Source organism: Athene noctua, chromosome 9 (assembly GCF_965140245.1).
Source record: "Athene noctua chromosome 9, bAthNoc1.hap1.1, whole genome shotgun sequence".
NCBI lineage: Eukaryota > Metazoa > Chordata > Aves > Strigiformes > Strigidae > Athene > Athene noctua.
In genome coordinates, this window is record NC_134045.1 from 7,294,490 (window position 1) to 7,318,415 (window position 23,926).

The window sequence follows — 23,926 nt, forward strand, 5'->3', positions numbered from 1 at the left end:
CTGACCCAAAAAGCCCAACTCTCTCTCCCAAAGGTTTTGATTCTTCATGTATTCAAACATCTGCCTTGCTCTCTCCACTGTTACTCAGCTCCATCTTTCTCTTTCATCCCAAACGTTGTTTTCCTTCTCCATTAAGGTGCTTTCAGCATCTTCCCTCCCCACACTTCCCATCTTCTTTTCTTTTTTGAACTCTTGGATGTAGCATGCAATGACACTGTAGATACAGTTGTACAAAAGTAGAATTTTGGTTTTAGAGGGGACTGTATGGAGAGAAGTAGGTGAAATATCATCAAGCTTTGATCCCTACCACTTGATCCCCAAAATTTCTGTTTATTGCCCAGGCAGCCTTATTGCAGAGCCCTTCTTTAGTCACCCTCCTGAAATGGTGCATTTCAAAAACATCAGCAAACTCTCCACTCACAAACCTCTGGTCAAACCACACAAGCTACTGACAGCCTCTCTAAATATTTGATCTAAAGGAGAAATAAAACACAAAGACAGCACAGCTTCTTGCCATTGATACAAGATCACTCTGTGCTCTGGCAATCCCAAAGCTGTAAATCCTGATTTCAAAACTTCCTCCTTCTATTTAAGGCAAAATTCTCCCAAGGAGACCTTGCTAAAAGAGAACAGAACCTGACTCCTACAGTGCCCTAAAATCAACTATTCTGCATGGGAAGTACTACAAACCATGAAAAATACACTAAAATAAATAGTGGGAGAAAAAACTGATATTTGGATATGTACATTAAAATATTTAATAGTATAGCTGATATTTTCATATAGAACAAATAGTTCATTTCTATGCATCAGCAAACCAGTGTTATACATAATTCCCTGCAAGGTTAAGTATTTCTTTGTATGCACAATAGAGGTAGCCTGAGAATCAGAGAGAGATATTTAAATCTGCTACTGAGCTCTGGCACTATCAAAGCAGAGGAGTGGGTTTCTTTGGGAGACTTTTTTTTGCAATTGCCACCATGCACATCAAAAGCTATCCATGGTTTCAGGCTGTTGTAAGGCTCTTACTCCTGCCACGCCATATCCTCCTCCAGATGCATCACACCAGATAGGCTGAAAGGCAGAAAGCTCAGGGTGATGGGCGAGACAGAAAACCATGACAGCACTCGGTGTGGTCTCTTTCAGGTTTCCTACAACAATGAGATGGGGCCAAAGGGCACTCATTCTTTCCTGAACTCCAGGTTACCTTCACCTTATCTGAACAAAAAGCCTCTGAGAAGCTACCATGGGTAACATGAGCAGAGACCCTTCCCTCCAGGGTGGCTGAGATCAAACCACATATATACACCAGTGCCTGACCTTCTACTATGTTCAGCACCTAAGAGGGAAACCCTTGTGCAGGGACAAGTCAAAACATCAGTTCTGGAGCTTATCAGAAGGTCACTTCATTTCCATCTCCAGGAGGGCAGTCAAAAGCTCCATTTTGCTGAAAAGCAGACCCTGGAGTTACAGCTGCCTCCTGCACTCAGCCAGACTGAGTGAGATTGATAATCTCCAGAAATCGCTGGAGCAGCCACAGGATGGGCACAGCAGCTCTGGTGCCAGGGCAGCTGTCAGATGCACTCTGTATCCCACCAGATTTAGGGAGCAGCTCAAAGACAAGGAGCCCCACAGCTGTGCGCATCAAGACCAGTGGCAAAACCAGACCATGGAGCTCACACAACGTTCAGCCTCCTTGGAAAGCAGCAGCAGATGCATGCTTTGTCAAAGACCGGGGTGAACATGAAAAAGAGAAGGAAGAAAATTTTATACAGCAGATTCTTCATCTTAAGTCAAATCATGTGGGGAAACCATGGTTTACTGACAATAACTTATCACATATTCCTAAAACACATCCCAGTCTGTACAGGGTCTTCTCAGTTTCAAAAGGGCAGCAAAACAGGCATCCCTCGGAAGAGGGAGGGGAGAGGACCACATATACTATAGCTGCAGCAGAGCACAGCCGATGGAGCTGCAGACCTGCAGCAAGGTTGTATGTAGCCATTTTTCCAAGACTACACTATTGTCCAAATTTGGGTGTTATTTCACTGGAAGAGCAAGAAAGAAAGATCTTGGCATCTTACTGACCTCCTCTGCCAGATTAGTGTCCCTGTTTCAGAGTGGGCACAACTGAGAAAACAGATTTAGAAAGGCAACGTCTCTAATTTTGCACCGTGCCCCAGTTGGGAATGCATTAGCCAAAGCATTCAGGAAATATCAACTCCAGCCAGACTGCCAGCACAGTTTTCAAACTTGATCATTAAACTTTGGCAGATGCATCAAAAAAGTGAACCTGGGATGCTGTATCAGGAAGTTTCAGTCAAGCTGAAGCAGAGGCCAACACTACTAACCCCACTGCACCCCAGCTCTGGGAAGCTCAGAAACAGGCACCAAACAGCCCTAATCCCCCTTCCACTCTTCATTAACCAGTCATCTCACTTGCTTTTTCTTCTTTAGGGTGCAGATGAATATTTCAAAAGGCTAGGGCAGGGTTTGCACTCTTTTCAGCTCGTTACACCCAGCACTCAGTTTCAAAAGAAAGGATAGTCTAGCGTTTGTGCAAAAGAGGAAAAATTTATGAAAATGCATGGTGTTGCCTCTCAAAAGTGTGGTCCTGGTGTGACCAGGGTGAGGCAGGGAGAGGACCTCCCTGAGGTTTAGGCTGTTCTCAGCCGGACTTGCAGCAGCACACTCAACACGTCACCCGGACGCAGCCCGGTTCCAAGAGCTGAGCCAGGGATGCTGCCAGCTCCTCCCTGAGCTGCTCGGCGGGGATGGCTGCTGCTGGACCACGGCGCTGGCCTCTCCCAAGGACAGCCTGGGCAGGAGCTACGAGTAGCATTTCAGCTGCCGCCCTTCTCAGGTGTTATGGATTAGTCGCAATTTAAAGTGAAATAACCACCTTCAAATTTGTTTTAGTGGTCAATACCATTTATTAGCAAGCGAAAGTGAGCAAAGCAGCGCTGGGTGTGCCGGGGAGTCTCTGCTCCACCAAGACACACACCTTACATCCTGAGGAGTCCTTTTAAAGTGCAGCCTTCATGAATATTCATGAGGGTGCTCCTCGAGGGGTCTGCGAACTCTTAAACAACTTTTCGCGGGCTTTTGTTGCCAGGGAATGTTCGCGGGCTTTCCGCCGTGGGGAGCAGGGGGTGGCTCAGCACAGGGGTGCTGGTATCCACGGTCCAGACATGTCTGGACATAACACCATTTGGCCTGAAGGCGGCGGCCATTTTAGCTCCCTTTTAACAACTGATTTTAACCATAAAAAACTATATACATAATGCCTTATTTCTTATTTCTTTTAAACCTTAGGTTACATGTAAAGTGCAAAAACATTTAGAACCATAACACTGACCACAACAAAGTTCAGTTACAATACAATCTGACATTAACACAACCTCTTTTTATATTTATTTTACTGAATAATATATTTAACCATAACTTGAGATTTGAATAACAAATACTATATATGTTTTATTACATCAGGGAAGAAGGGTGCTCAGTTAAAAAAATTGCAACGAATGCAACTATAACATTGTGTTTGATTTCCTGATCTATGATAGCAGAAGTTGCATTTCAACATAACTGAAGGATTCGGTATAGGAGCCAGAAGCAGCTCTCCGGGTTCAATGGCTGCACCAGGTCGCTGTGGGATGGAGGGGTCTCCCTGTGCCCAGAACGAGCCACCCAGCCACCGGGTAAGTCTAAAACCTCACCTGGTTTCTGTCACTGGCAACAGTCACACCGTGACTTGTGACTTCGTTTTCCTCTTGTAAAATAAGCGTTACTGTGTCCTTAGTAAAACACTCGCAGCAGATGAGAAGCACTGCTATAAGTGACCTTTTACTACCACCGTAAGAGGGCATCGTGGTAGCCGCTGGAGTTGTTGACTGTTGACAAATTAGCAGCAAATTACCGCGTATTAGAGAGCTACAAACTCATCGTTTTCTGCAGTCCCATGAAACAATATCCAGATTGCATTGGCAGCATCAACAGTTTTCCATTCAGCTAACAAGCTGTGCAGAGATGAAGACAGCAAATTAAACTAACTCAAAAAGCAGATACCTCATTTGCATCCTCAGAAGGCAGAAAAAGTTACCCTGCTGCATTATCATTTGCAGCATATAGGATATCCAGCTCCTTGTGCCAGCACTGAATAGGTATATGAATAGCAAATCAGAACCTGCAAAATTAATAACTTGCTTCCTCGTCTTAACCCCTCGCCTTAACCCCTGAACCTTTGTCTTAACCCCTGAACTGTTAAGTCCAGGCATTAGCCTACAACACTGATCTCTTGCAACATGAGCATTTCGTTTCTTGAAACTCAATGGTCTCAAAATTGCCACTGAAAAAAGTTTCAGGGTCTAAACTAAACTACTGCTCATGTTTGATGGTCCCTCTCCAAGAAACTCCTTTGTCAACAGCTGAATCTCCTCCAGAAACTTCTTTTTTGGGGTAACCTTTGCTTCAGGACCCGATATAACCAAGAGCCAGAGCAGTCCCTGCTCGAGGGATGCTCCTGTAGGTCTCCAGTACCGCCCGTGCTGGCTCCCTGTGATTGCACGGGAGAGCAGCCAAGTGAGACTTCACTCAATCCAGCACAGTTGTTCTTCATTTTATGCTCACACTTAATAAGCTTCTGCATTTCTCATTTATTTTCTCAGAAAAAATATAAACCCTACACTCAGTGTCTCCAGCTATTTGTCCAGGGCAGGATGGGTGTCTCAGCCCTGTCAGAGATACTTAACATCTCTAAAGCGAACAATGCAGATCTTTTCCACACTCTTTCATCCATTTGCTTCAGCAAACAGCTGAGCAGCACAGAAGCAGAGCAGTCCTGCAGGGAAGGCACATCTGCTCTGAAAAGACTGCAAAGAAAAAAACCCTAAATACGTTTTTCTGCTCAAGCAAATTAAACAAGCACATCTTTAATCACATATTTCTGTAACTAGCTTTTAACAAAGCTGCAGCATTAATACCTTTTCTGTTTTTTTGTAGTTACTTATTTCAAAAGTAGGTTAATAAAAAACCCAACAGAGGAGTCTTATCAGTCTATTTGGTTTTAAGGGAGGGGAAAGATATTTTGCTGTTTTCCACAATCCCCCATGTTGTAGAGAATAGAAAGTAAAGTACAGATGACAAAATATGAATTTAAACAAATGAAATAAAATAATAACAAGAGCCACCGCAGCATCGAGCTGCACAGTGAAAACCTACCCCCGACCCACACCAAACAGGCGCTGGTTTAACAAGTAGGTCACAGCGCAGCACTGCGAAAGGCCGAGGCAGAGCATCCCCGAAGTGCCCGGTCGATGTGCTCCACTCATGATTTAATTGTAAAAGCAGCCAAAGCCCGTTAGTATCAGCACAAAAGTCAGAGGGAAAGTTGTGCACCAACTCAAGAGTCTTGTTTTGAAGCACTCCCTGCCCCCCCCCCCCCCCATCTCAGCATCTCCCAGTCAGTTCCTTTCAGCCCCCGTCCTGCTTTAATTTGGTTAAACCTAAGATGAGGGAAAAAAGTATTTGAAAGACAAAGTCATTGGTAAAATTCCCACAAGCTTTTTTCCCGGGGGAAAATGAGGTCACCTGTCTTTTCTTCTTAAACAGAGCTTTCAAAGGAGCATCTGAAAGTCCCAGACCCAAAGTATTTCAAGTTTTGTCCCAGTTTAACATTTTCCTCTGAACACTGACAACAGCCTCTCAATTTATATTTTACTTTTCCACAGCAAACCTGACTAAGTTTTCACTGAGTTCCTAAGTGTGAAAAGAAGATAAAAACCCTCTGGAGCACTTTTTCATTGAAAATTGAGAACCATACATGCATAAAGTGACCAGTGCACAGGGGCTGTTTCCTAACGCAACCCACCACTCGCTCACCCAGCCCTGCTGCATCTCATTAAAATGCTTCTCCAGGAGACTGGGTTTCAGAGAAGCCTTTGTGAATTTTTAATGCCGTGTGCTACTTAGCTTTTGCTGAATCCACATTTTCTCCACGCCATCTCAGCAGCATCCACTGCAGCTCTGCGACCTGCGGCAGCAGCAGCAGTGTTCAGCCTTTCCCACTGTGACCGACAACCCGGGATCAGCTGGATCCCAAGGGGACAGCACACTGGCAGCGCAGGGAGATGCTGCCAGACCCTGCCGCAGACCTCTGCGATGCACAACTCCCCAAGCCACCATCCAGGTTTAACCTGGATTCAAGTGACACACCCACAGGAACACACAGCAGCACTGCTCGTATCAGCATGTCCAAACCCACCAGCACAGCACTGCTCGCAGCCTCTGCACAGGGAACCATTACTCTATCCATTTCTTTTCTCTTTAAGGTCTTAGGACGCATGAAGGTGATGGCTGGAAAGCAGCGAGGGAAGCGATGGAGGCTGGCACGAGCAACCAGCTGGGAAACCAAAGCATTGTGTGAACAATGATGAAAAGGGGAAGTGGGCCACCAAAGTCAAGATACACAACTTTTTTGACGTGAGGGTGAAGCAAGAACCACCTTCTGCTTTGGCAGAACCAAATTAACACAGGAGCATGGCAGTATTGAAGGCCTCCAGACATAAGGGTGAAGCACGAACCACGTTCTGCTTTCAGCGCTCCAGTGAAGTAACATCCAAATTTGGACAGTAGTGTAGTCTTGGAGAAATGGCTACGTACACACTTGCTAGTCAAGCTTGCTGCAGATCTGCAGCTCCACAGACCTGCTCTGCTGCAACTATAGTATATGTGGTCCTCTCAGCACTCCAGCACTTACAGTGATGCTCAAGAGTTTACAAGATAAAACACACACATTTGACCTTTCTTCTTCTTGCTCAAACCCTGGTAACAAAATCATTGGAATCCTTTTGTAGCTTAAAAAACCCCCAAAAATCCCACCAAAAACTAACAGCATCTAGATTTCACAAAAGTGCCATCCCAGGAAACATTGTACAGGTAACTCCTAGGAAAAGCAAATTGCTGACATTTTTTTCTCAAAGATGGGGAGCCCTGAGATGGGGAGCACAGCCCTGCTCCGTTCTGCTTGGGACTTGCAATAGGAGTAAAGATAACCAAGCAATCAAGAAAAAATAAATAAATCAGGAGTTACTCTGCACATGGAGATGTCACTGCCGGTTGCCTGACTTGGTGATACTCGTTGAAATACTGAACATTATGAACTTTAGCTAATGGAACAGAAAATGTTAGGTTTAGCCCTCAATGATGTCTCCTGTGATGGTCGATCAAATTCTCTGCGTGTGGAGGAGGTGATTTATTAGCAGAGATTGGACCCATTTGAAGCAGTAAGCATCCTGATGCAGGAGAAAACTCAGCTAAGAGCTTCATCAAAGGAACAGTTTTCAGAGATGTTTTCTGTCTCCCAGCACTAACAGCTCACACGTCACTGCCAAACCTGTCATGGAAAAGCTTTCCAGAAAGCAGACAAACGTCATCACAGCCCCAGAGGAGCACAGCTCTCTCCAGGCTCTCCTTTGCCTGCAGGAAACCCACTAAATCCACCTGCATTTCCAAACTACTAGTGCAAGGTGGATTTATAGACCAGATCAATGCACAAAGCTATGGGTGAAGTTAACAGGATTTCTGAGCCACCCTCTGGTCCTGAGTGACCTATTTGCCTCATTGTACACACATGAACTTGAAATGTTTGTGTCTTATTTACTAACAAAAAAAAGAGGACATAATCTAAGATATAGGAAACAAAATAGCCTTTACAAAAACATTGGTGTTGGTGGGAGTCTTGGTGCCGGTCAGACCTACTGCAAAACCTCAGGCAGGAGGAGGTAGTGCTGGCCAAGCCGCCCGCAGGTGCTGCACTGCCTGCTTCGTCCCAGCAAATCCCGCTGAGCACACCTGAGGGTGATCTGTGACGCAGTGTCCCTTCAGGGAAACCAATGAAGAGAAACATCCAGCTGAGGAAGACCAGGGTGCTGCAGGGTTTGGTGCCATGCTTTCATGGGAAACCTTGACTGAAGGCTCAGGTGACATTTGACATGGGAGATAACACAACATTTGCTGTTTCCTGATATTTCCACCCTAATCAAAGAGGAGCTAATTCCAAACCTCAGCTGTCTCTCTCATGAAGCACGCTGATGTGCTTTTGCAGGGAGAAAGGCACTCGCAGATGAATGGCTCGGCGGCTTCCTACCTGCCAAAGTCCCGCGGGATGTTTGTGCTACAGAACAACTTGGCTCCTACTGCAAGATCAGCTTCTATGAATCTGTGCCAAGTGCTGCAATAGCAGTGCTGTGAGAAACATTTAATCTTCATTCCTGTTTTATAAAAGGATCAAAATGCTCAGCATGTTGATAATTCAAAGGTTTAGCAGTCCCAACATCCAAGTACCAGAGCAAAGAAATACATACTGCAGGCTTAAAACTTGAATATCAGAATTGTAGAAAACAGGAGGTAAAAGGGAAAAAAACCTACTTGTGCTACACTGTAATGGCCCGGTCCTGTTCCGTAGTGATTTATGAATGTCAGAAAACTGCTTTCTTTTATGTTGCCTTGGTTATCCGGTCTCTCATGGTATGAATACATTTGCTCAGTTCAGTGTGGGGCTCTCAGAAAAAGCACAGGGGAAAGGAAGTGAGTGGCTTCAGTGACCCACAGTTTTAGGTTCTTGATACTTAAAAAAATGCAGGTCCGTTCGCCCACTCAATCTTTGCTCTGGCTGTAGCCAGCCCCCAGATGGGTTTGGTGCTGAAGAACCCGAGCCTTCAGCCCTGGGAGGCTGTGGCTGGGGAGGGCTTGGCCCACCGGGATGGGGCAGGGACATGCCAAGGTACCACCACGGGACACATTGCCCCACGGCCCTGGCAGTTAGCAAGGCAGGGTGTATCTCTGCTGTTAACTGCTGCCCTGGTCTGCAGAGAGGTCCCCCTGCTAATAGACACCTCTGCTTCAATCTCCTCTACCCAAAGACACCCTCAAACTCCCATGAGGTTTCTCTTTGCCAACTTCCCCCTTATTAGCTCTCCTAGAGGGAGGAGAAATGGGAAAAATACCAGATACCCTCCCTCATGTGGGTATTGCAAATCTGGATTTTTAGGAAACGTCTGCAGAAATCATCTCTCCAGGCAATACAACACTCTGACACGAAGGACATAAGCCAGTAAGCGCAGTCCCTGATTGCATTTGCTTAACAGGGGTCACCCTCTCCCTGGCTGCTGACCTTTAAAATGTCAGGCTCCTCATTTAGAAAGCAACAACTGGTTTTGAAAAGTTTTGAGTGTCTGTGTCCTGCTTGAGTCACATTTGCAGATGATGCTTTGCAAGAGCATCCCCCCCTGCTTGATTTTCCTTTCCCCCTCATCTCCCCAGGATCTCAGCATTTATCACCTCATCTGCTCACAGTGCTCTTGTTATACAAGGATTTAATATTCCTTACTATGTACAGTCCCACTTTTATAACTTCTTTTCAGCTAATTCTTCTTCCAGTTAAATGCTGTAAAACCATTTTCCCCTCTAGTTTCCAACTTAGGAATTCCTTTTGCAAGATCTAAACTCTACTGTTTTCCAACAAGTCGATTACAGGATGCAGGGGAGAGGAAACAAGACCAGTTCCTTTCTTTGAAAAATACAAATATTTCACCTTGGTTTTAAAGTCTTGTGCAAGTACTTCCCATTATACTACACACTTTTTTCCCCACTGTTTAACACATACCAAGTGTATTAATTGATACCACTATCACTCCAGCTACAAAAGTAGAACAAGACAATTCTGCACATGGCTATGTTTTAATATAACCAAAGCCTGAACTCCATAAAGCCTAGGGACAGACTTGCATCCCCCATCCCCTACTCCTGGTCTCCAGTTTAAAACCCAGCCAGGCAAGCTGTGCCTTCCCATCACTCAGTTTTCCCAGGCAGAAGCACTTCAGATTCATGCATGGTTCCTTCCTGCCCCTCCATCCTTCCTTTCCTCTTATCCCACCCCACGGGGAAGTCACAGGAGGTGGCGAATGTTGCACATTTGCTATCTGCAGCTGGTGTTGGCGCTGACGAAGCACTACCACAGCAGGTCTGTGGCTGCTCCCACCTGCCAGGAGAGTGAATTACCCCATTTATCTCCTGCCGAGCCAAAAGTAACCCCTCCATGCTCTATTAGGAATAACAAACCACTAAGAGGCATCAGATACTTATTCCTAACAAGTGTTATCTATTATGGATTAAGAAAGAAAAAAGTGTATTATACTGCGAGGAGCCTATTAATGTAAACACACTGATTTTGGTTAATCTTGAACTATTTGCCAATATTAATTCAAACTTTTTTAGAGACTGGGGAGGGAGGTGTAAGGAAACAAAGAAAGCAACTGATAGTACTACAAAGGTAAGGAAGGAAGAGCAGCCTTGCTTAACAGAGTGTAGCATGTTTGAAAGCCAGCAAACCAGACAGCTGGAAATGTAATATCTCCATGATGAACAGAAAATCCTTTGAAAAGGAAAATGAGTGTCAATGTACTTATTTTTATTAGCAGACCAGGTGCAGACCTGTGTTCTGCTGCGGCACAGCAGAGCAATACATAACCGAACCATGTGCCTAAAGAATACACAGGCTCTGTGGGCTCCTGGAGTCAAATATTTTGGCTTAAGAAAAAGAAATCCCATGTTTACATGCCAAGCAGCAGAAGCACCTGAAAGTCACCTCCTCTGATCATTACTGATAGCAGTGCCCCAAAATCCGTCCCCTTTCACAGACTGAGGTTAGGAAGCAATGAGTAACAAGAGGGCTGAAACCACTTGTGTCTGGGCTGTGTCAGGCTGGGTGCCTCAGTATCAGTATCTAATTAAGGCAGAAATTTAGCAGCAGGAACTGATCTCAGTTCCAAACCCAAAGCCTGGGCTGAGTCGTTTCTTGAACCCAAGCCCAGTGTGTACCAGCCCTTTAATGTTCTGCTGAGCAGCAGCAGGAGTGTGGCCAGAGCATCGTCCCTCACAGCTGAGCTCTGGCTGGGACTCCACTGACACACAGACAAGTTTCCCGCTCTGCACTGAAGAGAAATTTCCACTCCAAAAATAATTTTAAATTATTTCCACCTGTAAAACTTTCTGAAAGCACTACAGGCTTTTTTCAGAGCAACATACTACCTTCCCACACTGCAGACAACTGAGCATAAAACAAAAGACATTTGGGCTTCTGTGTCTCATGTCCATGAACATCCATTTTCACTCTTTACTTAACACAATCTCCCAGGAAAAAAAAGTTAGCTGTTCCTGTCCTGCAGATTGTCCTTGCTGGGAATTACAGATCTGGAGGTATCACTGCTTAAGCTTCAGACAGTTCCTTCCCCACTGCTAGTCAGTAAGATACTTACTCTCCTCTCTCCAATGTATATTATCTGGTAACCCATGGATTTTAAAAGAGTGAGAAAGATAATAGGAAGAAGCAGATACACGATTTATAGCTGTTCCTGGACAATTGCCTGAACATAGGCTGCCAGAACATATTTTCTCACAATTGTCTGGCAAAAATTGCTAGCAAATTATGAGGATTACTTGCAGCAGTGTATTTGTTCTGGATTCAATTTTTGCCTTATTTAATTTTAACAGCTATAATAAACCATCTTCAATAAATACAGCTGATCTGCAGAAGATACCTAATTAAAAGCAATGCCAAAGCCTGGTGCTGCCCCTTGCTCCCACACCGCCCAGAGCAGAGGATGACATGCAAGCACCAGGCCAGGAGGCAAAAGCAGTGACTTTCCTCCACATAGGATCTGCTCCACTGCCCCTGAGGAAACTTCCCAGGGATTAAACTGAAAGGCGAACATAGGGAAGTCCTGCTAGTGAGAGAGAAGACGAGCAATGGAAGCTGTAAGTGAGATTTAGGTGGGGTGGCAGGAGAAATAACGCAAGCTGGGGATCACATAATATGCCTGTGGTGGTGGCAAAGGCATTTTAAGGAGTTTCTACGTGCTTGTTATCTCCACCTGGGTGTGTATTGCCATTGTCACACTGCACCTTGTCACTCGTTTGTAATACACTGGGAGCACACCAACCACATCACTGATCCAGTTAAAAATGAGGTAAAACATCCAGACTGAAACATGTCTCCAGCAAAGGCAGCATCGTGCGTAAGTGCTTCCAGGGGAAAGTCATTGAACACTGAGGAGAAGCTTCGCATAAAGTCATCCCATAGCCACCCCATGACTGAACGTCTTGCGGTGGTGATGCCCTTCCACCAAGGGAGAGGACAAAACCAAGTCTTTTTTTAATCTCAGATCTTGCAAGGACAATTTCAGGGCAGGAAGATGCAGAATACACCATTGGCTCTGGTGCCTGGCAAGGTACCTGCTGCCTTGCACACGCTGCCTGTGTCCCCCTGTTAAGGGACATGTTTGGGCAGTAGGGATGGTAATACAGATCAGGAAACAGCACCCGAGATCCTTCAGACTAATATCTAACAGTGAAACTAGGTATCACGAGGATTTAACCAAGAGGCTCAAGCCAGAGCTACACCTTAATGCACAAGAAAGCAGCGAGCTCTTTGGCTGCCCCACGTGAGAGCAGGGTGTGTTGCCTGCTGAAGGAGAAGAGAGCTACACAAGGTGGTTGGAGCCCCACACTTTGTAGGATTTGAATCCTGACACTCAAAATGCAAATGTCCACCCTAGGAGCTTGTCCCTGCATCTAAGCCATGTCCCATGGCCACTGCTACACATCAGCCATGTCCCCAAAGCTTGTAGTCAGCTTCACCTCTTTAATCTGTCAGATTACTACAGCCAGCCAAGCTGCAGAAGTCCTTTCCAAGTACTTTGAAATTTCATCTCTGCCAAAAAAACAACATGAAGAATTTAGCAGGAGTAGTATTGATTTGCTGGATCTACTTTGAAAAGCTTCCCAGATACAGCAACATGAGATATTAATGGTACGGATCAGAAAGCGCCCTAGGTATTAAGCCTTCAATGTCCATCAGTTCCCTGGCTTGCCATTATAGCTGGAGTCTTCCCTTTGCCTCGTTCTGCCATTTCCAAGCAGAAAAGACCTTCCTGTAGATACCCTCCTCTCCTGAAACCAGACCACAGCATTACAGTAAGGCTGGGCTAATGCACACAGCGACATCTCCACAAGCTCACGGCTTCGCCTCGCCAAACCTCCACTATTTGTGTTCCCATCCACAGGTATTGGGCGAACATGGTGCAGCCAAATCTCAGCAGACCCACGAAGCACTCATGGCTATCACCTCTCAGGGATGCCCTGCTGGTTTGCCCTTCCCTGCCCATTGACGGTTGCTACCCGCTAACACAAGTGCTGCCGGTGAGCCAGATCCCAAGGACATTCCCGGCAACTGACCCAGACAAGCAGCCTGGAGTCAATTTGGGGCTTCTGTCATGAACTCAGAGGGGAGAGATGTCAGGGCGGTTTTGCACAAAGACTGACTCATTGGCAAGGCAAATACACGAATATAACATTTTAACTAAAATGGCCTTCAGAAAAACTACAGCCACAGCTGTCTGGACCAGCTGGCATCATCCAGCGATTTCCATGCTCCAGAAAAGCCAGGGCAAGAACCACCACTTCTAAGGCACTATGAATACAGCTCACATTTTTCAGATAAGGACCTTAAGTAGGTAATAGCTCTGTAAATGTTTCAATAGTGCCCTTTCCTGGCTGTCATCATGACATGTAGACACATTTGCTGTGCAGCCCCCAATTAAATCTCTCAACTTTGGCTCCGGAAAGAAATGTCTTTAAAAATCCTCTTGGCTAATTGAGCAGCTTTTCAAAGTCTCCTTGGGAAACCACAATCCCTTATTCACACCCTCCACAACTTGCAACAAGGCCATTAAATCTGTTACGATAATATATCCCATTCGCTCCTGTCCAGCCTGAAGTCTCTAATGAGGTTTGCAGAAGAGAACCCACATCTCCCAACCCACAGAGAGAAGAAGAAAATAAACCCGTCTTCTACGGTTCCGTCGTATGTCAAACCTTAATTGGTGCACTTCAAAGCAAACCAGGAGTGTTTGGAAATGCTGCCCTCCAGATCAAATGTTCAGCCTCAAGTTGCCAGGCTAAAACAGTAATCCCTGCTCAAAGTCCCCTCCCCACATCTCCTGGGGACACCCAAGCATTGCTGTTTGTCTCCGACTCTCTGTATTAAAGGAATTGAAAGAAGGAGCCAAATGAGAGAATGGATACAGCAGAAAAAGAGCATTGCCTCTCCAAATGCTCAGGCTTCATCACACACACACCCCCACACCCCCCCCCCCCCAACAAACCCACCTTAAAGGCTGAACGCAGCTAGGCTGTGCCCCACTTCCCATTGCAACACAATTGCATTAATTAGTTGGAGCCCAAATGCAGACATTTCTTTGCTCTGACAGATCAGCATTTGCTAAGTACAGGGAGCAATGTTTCTGGTGAGCAAGAGGTTTGATGGACCATAGGAGGATGCCTGTGGGCAGGCAGGTCTCACACCACCTGAACCTAACAGTGATAAATGCAAGAAGGCAAGAGGGCTCAATTGATGGGTCAGGCTGGAAATGCAGGCATGGGTCAGACTGGGAGGTGGTTTCCAATGCAAAAGCTTTGATTTAGCCTGCTCTTCCATGTGTGACCCCTCTGAGCAACGTCCAGCAGCAAGTAGGGGTCAGCGATGGCCCGAGGGCGGATCCTTCTGCTCAGATAGCACTTGTAGGAAGACAACCCTCAGGGTCAGCATCACCATCTCACTTTTTGATGAACTGAGGTACAGCCTATTAAGAAAGCATGAAGGTGTGAAAGGCTTTGTGTTTATGTATTCCACTGTCCTTGAGGTTCAAATTCATTTATTATCAACACAGAAATGTCAGGAAGCCTTGAAGGCTACAGCAATTACTGACTTTTACACGGGTTTCACTCAACAGCTGAATTTTTGAGAGGGACGAGAGAAAAGCTCAGCAGCCACGAGAAGGGAAGGTGCTGGACAGAAAGGGCAGCCAACGTGCAAATATGCTTTACAGTCACAAAGCAGTGAGCACTGCAGGCTGGCAAGCATGCCTGAAAAAGGCCAAATATTAGGTGATGCTTATTTTTTAATTTTTTTTCTTTAAGTTTGGCTTGTTATTTTAGCTGCAGGTTTCACAGCAAAAGGGCAAGGGCACAGATGATAGCTACCAACACTGCAACAATCCGTATCTCTAATGAGGAAAGAGCATTCTGCACAATACCAGTCAGGCACCTGAACTATCAGGTATCAACTGACATGTCAGCAAGCCAGTTGCATGGAAGGCCAAGCACTCTGTTTAAATAGAGCAACTTTCCCAGCTGTGGATAACCCCCCAGCCCTGCACATCACTGCGTACAGGTCACACTCAGACCAACAGTACCTCCATTGCCCACCGTCCATGAAGGCTTTCATGGTATTCTGGTAGCCTGCTCTCTCAGCAGGAAAAAAGCTTTAGGAATAGGACAGGAATAACAATTTTAGAGAGTAATGGGCCATAAATTGGTGCTGTGCAGAATAGGTGGGATATGGACATTTCTTCTGTGGAAATTAAAGCTCATGTGCTGGCCACATCAATGGCTTGAGTTTATGGGGAGGGAGTTTCTGGGCTAGATTTGCCCAGATCAAACCTTCTCTGGCTTAAGCCTTGTACTAGGCAAACCATGCATGGGCCCAGACTGAAGCTGGACTGCTGCATAACTGTCAGCCTCTAGCCACAAGGATGCAGCTTGCTAATGAAGTCCTAACCCTGTGCACCCAATTCAAGGTCTGCTCTGCAGAATTAAGGTGGTCCAGCCTACAAAGGATAAACACCCCTTGATTCTAATATGTATTTGCTAACAGGAAATGACATGAGAAGAAAAACAGGTCCTAAAAACCCTCAGCTCTTCAGATCTGCTGCTCACCTCAGTGTGCACCAGATACCTTTATAGCTTTGTTGAAAAAAGCATCCCTGAAAGGGCACAAGCAGCTGAAAAGTGCCCTTTCAAGCCAGTCAATGATGAAATTCAAATCCTAAATTCATTGGGTTAAAGGGGGGACAGAAGCACTAGACACATCTAGTGACAGCAACCATCTTTCACAATTTTTACGTTATCTTAAAATTCATCGTCTGGTTGATAGGTTTGTTTATTATTTTGGGAACAGCATGTCCGGATTTAAACAGATGTCATCTCTTCAAAACCATGTGCTGTGAACTTTGCAAGGACTTGGAAGGGTAACTGAATATACAATAGAGAGACCTAGGAAATTAAACAAGAGTCCAAATAACTGAAAACAGATTCAAACATTCTCCTTATAAATAAAAGCCATCACACAGTTCTACAAGGTACTTTTTGACTGTCACATGAAATCTAGACTATCTAAATGCAAATCTTTTTTTTTTTTTTTTTTTTTAAAAAAGATAAATACATTCAGACTGGTCGTCTGGTCATGGAAGAACGTACCAGATTTATCCATACTTAGAAAACCTGATTCATCACTGCATTTTTCCACTTATATGGGGGTGGCTATTAACACTGTTTTTGTTATGCAAGAATTAGAAATTCTCACTTAGAACTAATGATTTAATTTGGACGCACCAGCGGGATATGAATAGCTCAAGGTTTTCCCTGTGCATGAGGAGCAGTAGCCACGCAGAATGTAATTACCTAGTTCTGGAAGATAAGTGGTTTTGATGAGTGGTAGCCCATTACGGCAGGGACTGCAACACTCCCGGGAGCTCACAGTGAAACCATCATTTCAAAACAGGTGCAGAGTTGTGGCTGTGGAAGAAAGATGTATGTGCAGCAGGAGGCTTACTAGGTGTTTGGCATCTTTTTATTCTGATATATATATGGAGGTATCACGGCCCTAACCTGGCACCTTTTTAAGGTCTGATAAAAGCACCCAAAGCTACAATGTCTTAATTTCTCTTCCTTGATGCCTTGGGTGCCATATTATTGAAGTCCCAGCTGATTAACACCATTCAAGTCCTGTGCAAGTATATTTCTCAGAAGGGCCTCAAATTGATGGGGAAAGGTGGGGAGATAAGTACTTCAAGTCTTAAAACCACCTTGTAGACAGACAATTACCATACTAAATTCCAATCAAGTAATTTTCTAAAAATGTTTCAATAACGTAACAAAGTAATTAATAATAGATGCCTGCTATTTTTAAACTCAGAACAACTCCAAATGAAAGGTTTTTTGCTCAGCAATCAGATGCCATAAAAAAAACCCCTGGAATATGCAGACCTTTACTTACAAAGAATAACAGCATAAATCTCCTTTAATGAGCTCTTAAATGACTAACAGATATCTGTGTGCAGCTATTTAAAGGACAAGCCCTACTGGGATAGAAATGGGCACAACTCCATTGCCCTCTGTGGCTCTTAACCAAGAAGCCCTTTCCAACCACCTATTCCTGCTCTTCACGCTTCCTTTTTTCCTTTATTAGCTCTGCTACGTCCTCTACAGGCCTTCAGCTGATCATCCAGATTAATTGAAAACCAAAACCTCCTCTCAGCATCTCCACTCCAGATCTCTATGTTAAATTTATACATGAAATGAGTTTAATCCATGTTCACACTTCATTGTATTTCATCTTTGATAACAGCAGAAGCTGTCCAAGACAGCATGTGTTGAACGGCTTTGTTCCCATCCACACCTTCTCTAGATAGGATAAATTCAAGGGAGAAGAACAACAGTTTGGGCGAGTTCTTGGTGTAGAAGTCATAAAAGGACAGCAGCAATAGAAAGGTGCCACACTGACCAAACCACAACGCTAACTCATGCCTAGTCACTGTCAAGTGAAATACTGCACCACTGGCAGCTCCTCCTGCCATTTTCTATAGGTGCTTTATAAACATATGCCAAGTTTTTGGCACATTTTCTTTGGCATCTCTTCTCTTCCATGGCAGAGATCCAGAGGAAACCACCTAACCCCCAGCGCCAAGCAAGCCAGCCCCATGAATGGGGCAGACTGACAGGCATTTCCATGGACGAGATCTAGTAATAATGGCAAAAACCACCAACCTAAACCACAAGATTAAAGCTGGATGCACTTCATGTTTAGTTAAACTCAAGATATGGGAGTTGGGTAGTTGTGATGACTGGAGATTTCAATATAATAAAACTTCAGTTTTCAGGAAGCAACATTTCTATAATGAATAGTTAGCAGTTACACTATTCTGTCAAAATAAAACCATCTTAATCTTTCAGAGAGAATCCTGAGCTATTTAACTTATAATTGATTAACAGCTTTCTAATGAGAGGATTAAAGTACACAGTAGGTAACTCAGATGATTGACAGCTCTGTTTCACCAGCCTAAAACAAGATGCCTCTGTTTTCCTACCACATGCCAATTAAACGATTAAGTATTGTTTACTGGGACTGGGAGGATTACAAGACAGTAGGTGGATTTATTAGCAGAGAAAGGAAAAACACTCCTACACAGAATAAAAGGATTATTTTGAATGACTAACAACCATGCCTCTGCAAAGCATGACGAGCTAGTTGAATTATTCACTGTCAGAAGGTCACACCCCAGCCCTTCTCCCTTTTTTCAGACCATTTGTAAGTTTATCCAGATGTCTCCAACACATTCACCATTTCAAGGTGTGCTATTCAGACAGTTTGCCAAGTTTATTATACAGATAATGGTAAGTCCAGCTGCATGGTATTATTGATGGAGGAAAGGCTGGGGACTTAATTCACGTTAGAGTCTCACTTCTCTGAGGCAGGAGACCAAGATATATTTTAACAAGCAAGAGCTGCCTTATCAGCAGTCTCTTAGTAGATGTAGGCACTGAATTAAATCACCTTGATACAAGTATCTGAACATGGCAGGAACAATAATGTGTTTTAGCATCTTGCACCAAGAACATCCAATTTTACATGATTTAACAATTTATGTCGAGGAGTTTGGAAGGAAGAGGAGGAGGGAGAAGCTCTTGAATTCACATGATCAGGCTCCATAGTTACCGTGTCTGAACCAGCCACATTGTTTTAACACAATACATACCATTTCTACCAGGCAGGGGTTTAAAAAAAAAAAAATCAAGATGCTAAAAAGATTTACAAATTTAAGACCTCTTGACTGTAGGAAGCTGCACATTAAATGGAACAATTTCTGAAGTTCACAATTCCCCCTTTGTCTTTCAGGTTGACCCTTTAATCATCTGACCTCTGGATGGCAAAAGTTACATGAGAAGTTCTAGTTAAAACTAGAATGCAAGAGCTGATGTTTTCTTCAGATTTTTTCCCCTATTTCTGTAGGGCTCCTACATAGGTCTATGAGAGTGGCTTTAGCACAGTGGTAGAAAGCAAGAGCTGCCAGTTCTGGGTAAAGCTGCCAGCGCTTCCCTAGGAGCTCACTCCCAGTATGCCACCAGCACACAGCACTCAATAATGATTTGTCTCAGCTGGTTAATTAAAAGGAGCAAAATCCCTGCCAGACAAGAACCTCTGCAGGTGTGAAGCCTCTTAACAGAGTAAAATATTTTGGGACCCTGTAAGCTTGTGTTTTCAGCAGCCTGTCCAGGGCTTAAGGCCCCTGCCTGGGATTCTGACAAAAATCAAAAAGCGTAATATTTTCATTTTTCAGTGGAGGGCTGTGTACAGCACACAGGCCACCCGCATGGAGACATACAAGCGGCAGGCTGATGCTTCCACCGCTCCTTGGAGCTGTACCAGGTGAAGCCATAAAGAGACTGAATTTCAACAAATCAATAAATTAAAGGCCAGAATGTCAAAGAGAAAATTGTGATAAAGAGATCCCCAGGGATATTAAAAACAAAGATACTACCTCTGGCTCTGGAAACATCTGAGCCACAGTTTGCAGGGAGGCTGTACAGAGGGAAATATTCCTGTGCATCTCCTGCAGCAGCTGCTGTGAGCTGCAGGGGGCTGAAGGGGCGGCTGCGGGAAGCCATGACCCCAAAAGGCTGTGGAGGAACATACTAAGCTCATTATGAAGAGTGGCATACTCTGTTATCAAGAGTTAAGCAAATACAACCAGCTGGTGAAGCTGCCACCATGACTGGCAGATGTTGTCTCAAAAAAAAAAAAAAAAAAAAAAAAAAGCGGCATCTAGAATAATGTAAGGAAAACCACTTCAAGACATACAGTCCTTCAGAAGACAGCCCCAAGATTGCAGAGACAACCCTACTCAGTGGGACTGGAAAGCAGCCACGCTGAGATTGACACATGCTGGGCCACCTCACCTTGCAGGAACCAACATGGGGATAGAGCTGCCACTTAATTTCAGACTGCTTTGTGACAGCCTGTCATCCAGGTCATAAAAAAGAAAAGGCAGAGTCCCGTTTGCCTGGCAGCATTAGTCCCATGGAGAGCACAGCATTGTGTTGCCCAAACAATGTAGCTGTAGGTCACATGCACTGCAGTCAGTGAGAGTGGAAGCAGAGATGGAGATAACTCTTTCTTCAGAGAACATTTGGCCTTTATTAACAGAGCCAGTGATACTCCCTGCAGTGCCCATCCATGGTTAGGAAGAGGCAGGACAAATTGCAGAAGAGCAATTGAGCCAGCAGTCTCTTCAGGGCTGAGGGGTACCTTTTCTGCCTGTGCTGAGCGGTTTTGGTCTCCTCACCCCCCTGCAACCCTAGCACTCAGGCCTGCTGCACCCTGACAGTGACAGCTCTCACCCCGAGCAGTTCAAATTCCTGCCCAGCACCATCTTTGACAACAAACCAGATTTTAACCACCAGGCATCGAGGTAGGGCTTGCCCTGCTGGTGCCTGTTCATACCACCCCAAGCTGATTACAGGTCCTGACAAGTCAGCCCATCACCTTTACACCCAATGCATTAAGAGCTACCCCGTGAGAGACATGTCACTGGCAATCCACACTCATTTTAACATTTTGTGACCTAGACAAGAAGAGCTTCAGTTCTTCCAATCCATGCAAGCATCCCTGTTTGAGTTTTAATTGGGATATTACTGGTTAACATGGAATAAAGATGTCCAGACAAACAGCATCCAGGGGAATACCCACAAAGTGGTGAACATCTTTTCACGTCTGCACAGCATGGCCAGCCAAAAAGACTACTCACTCATGAGCAGTGTTCCCCATGGACATTACATTATGGGGTACCTGGCCCCCAGGAGGGTATGTCTGCTGCGCAGAGGTGTTTGGGTGCCTGGGGTATTAATCTCTTTGCTCAAATCCAAACTCCCTCTGGTCAGATGAACAGGACAAGAAAATGCTTTTAAGGGTCATGCTGTACCTGAGCCACTCACTGTCTTCCTGTCCAGATGCAGTGGAGTGATCCTGCCTGTTATCCACATGGATCACTTGAGCCTTACGAAGGGATGAACATCCAAGGAGAAAATCATGGAAGAGCTGGGCACATTTTTCACAGGGTGAGGGATAGAGGTAAAAACAACAGGTTTGCTCTTCCTGATGAAAGCACCTTATTTGGCCTTTACCTGTTCTGTTATTCATGCTAAAACACTGAAGGAGTGTCTGCCCATCACTAGTAACAGAGTATAAGGTTGCAAAAATAGGAGATTTGGATGGGTTTCAACAACAGCAAGGCAACTGGTCAGCAAAAGTCACCGTTTTTCCAAAGATACATCTTTCTTCTCAGAACTCCATCACCAGAGCAGACCAAGAGGATCCAAAGGCTCATCATTTCCCCAAGCTATCACCCGTGCCACAAAACACAGATTCATGGCTTGCCACTACCACCTATCAAATACACCAAGAGAACTGTCCCTGTGGTGAGAGATGCGCTAAAATTTAACCCCCACAGCCTTGTGATGTGGTAAAATGACCAAAATGACAGCTTTGCCTTCTTGGCTGGCTGTCTGCCCCTGGTAGGCAGTAGCTCCTTCCATCATGCTGCAGTGAGTGGGGATTACCAAAGCTTCAAGAGCAACTTCTGAGCTGCTCCACTCACCCATCCTAGAAAAGCCTTGATATTGGCACAACAGCCACGACAAGATTTTTTACTTTGAGCTCTGATTCTTCAACGCTGTCGCAGCTGTTATAAAGTTTGTTGAGACTAAAACAAAAGCGCAACACCATTTGGCAGAGCTCAAAAAGCAGTCACTGGAAATAACTACATTAAGACCAGTATATTAAAGTGCATCCTTTCAAGCTTTGTTCAGCAGAGTAACATTTGTTCTTGAAAAGAAAAGTCACTGCTTTTGATTTCAGATACCTTACACAGAGGCTGTCCTGAAAACTGGAAGGAGGCTCTGGCAGGAGGGAGGCTAAACACGGGCTTAGCAAGGAACAGTTTCACAGGTAGAAGTTGGGAGTGGCATTTACAACTTCAAACTGAGATGAAAATAACTAAGCACAGATTTTAGCCCAGTATCTGCATGCAACAAAGACACTGAAAATTGTAGTCCAAAAATCTCACCAGACTTCTTCTGATGGAGAGCAAGTGGCAGGTAAGACTTCATTACAAGTTGGCAACCCCATGGGAGCAGACACACCAACCAGCAGCAAGCAAGCAGGCAGCATCTCTCAGAAACAGCATCTAATATTTTATCAGACAAAACCTCCAGGTCTCTGATTAGGCAATAATTAAGCGCTCAGGAGGCTGCAAAGTATGACAGTCTGGGTGTCAAGAGCACAGATTCATTCTTCCCTGTAAGGGGCACCTGGAGTGCTCTCCCCCAATGTCAGCCCCCCCAGCATTCCCCTTCCTTCACACAACTGCTTAGCTTATCCAAGCAACAAATTTCAGTGTCTTTTTACAGTGTCAGTTGTTACAACCAAATGCCCATGTTAACAGGGCATTTGCTGCTTATATGCCAGTCAGCTCACAGGATCCTTCACTGCCTTACCTAGGGTTGATCATATGTGTCTGCAAGCTCTTGCAGAAATCAGGTATCTCCCTTTTAAATCTGGTAGGAAAAAAACAAACTCTCCCCTGTGCTCCTCTGCACAGACCTCCCACATGTCCATCTGCAAACACACGGAGTTTTGATGCATATTTAAATTCTCTTCTTGTACAACAGGGAAAGAATAGAGACTAACTCTTGGGATTTTAGCTAGGAGCTAAAATTAACTTGCCTTTCAAGGTGGAGAGAGACCCTGGAATTGGACACATCGCCTCTTTTTCCTATAACTATGTTATCTCACAGCAGAGCAGCTCTCTCCTTTTGGGATCCCAAGTTATTTAATGAAGACACCTCCGCGTTATTCACTATTTAAGGACAACACTAGGCTCAGTGAAGTTGTTCAGCTTTCTCGAGGCAGAGATCAAAAACCCATTAATACATGTTGCTCCTCGATGTGTGTATCCAGTCCTTCAGGAACCAAACTACTAATACTCACAGATTAGGTCTGTTTTGCAAAGCTACTCCAAGATTACCGAGAGGTGGATCTTCACTTATCACTTAGTGGCTATTTATTTTTATGTTCTTTTTTGTGAAATTGCCCCAAATCTGGTGGATCTTGCCATGCTGACTTGGACACTAATATCACAGCTGCTCTAAGAATATCTCAACCAAAGAAACAACGGAATGCTTAGGCCATATCAGTGTCACACCCAGTAAACTAAAGGTCATTTAAACTGATGTTACTATCAGGAAAAATGGTAATACTGACAAAAGTTCAATCAAGACATGTGAAACATAAGAATACAGACTTACCATTTTTGTCCGCTCTTCTGAAAATCTAGAATTGAAAGAGAGAGAGAGACATTTTCACTATGTTGTTCGACTTGAATGAGTGAAGCCCTTAGCACCAGCACCATATTCCAACCCATGCATAGGGCAGGACCACGTGCTCCAGCCCCCCCAAGAGCCAATTCAGGTGCTTCACTGAGCTCACCCTTCCCAAGAACTCAGGTCATCACCCCCAGACCCATATGACAGACAACCACTACCAGAGCAGAATATCAACATGGTTGCCTTTGGAATAACTGGTGGAAAAGGGGCTAGCCAGCAAAATAAAGACAATACAAAATGCTTCCAGCAGTTCCAGCATCTCCCATCTCCCTCACAGAAGAAAGCTGAAAGCATGGACACAACACAAGAA

The 23,926-nt window shown here is 44.7% G+C and overlaps 1 protein-coding gene across 1 annotated transcript in view; it reads right to left on the reverse strand.

The window, feature by feature from the left end:
• NECAB2 (N-terminal EF-hand calcium binding protein 2) overlaps positions 1-23,926 on the reverse strand; it is an 84,659-nt gene that overhangs the window by 52,409 nt on the left and 8,324 nt on the right. Inside the window, exon 2 of the mRNA XM_074913295.1 lies at positions 23,539-23,563. Coding sequence (XP_074769396.1) covers positions 23,539-23,563 — 25 coding nt within the window. The remainder of the gene's footprint in view (positions 1-23,538; positions 23,564-23,926) is intronic.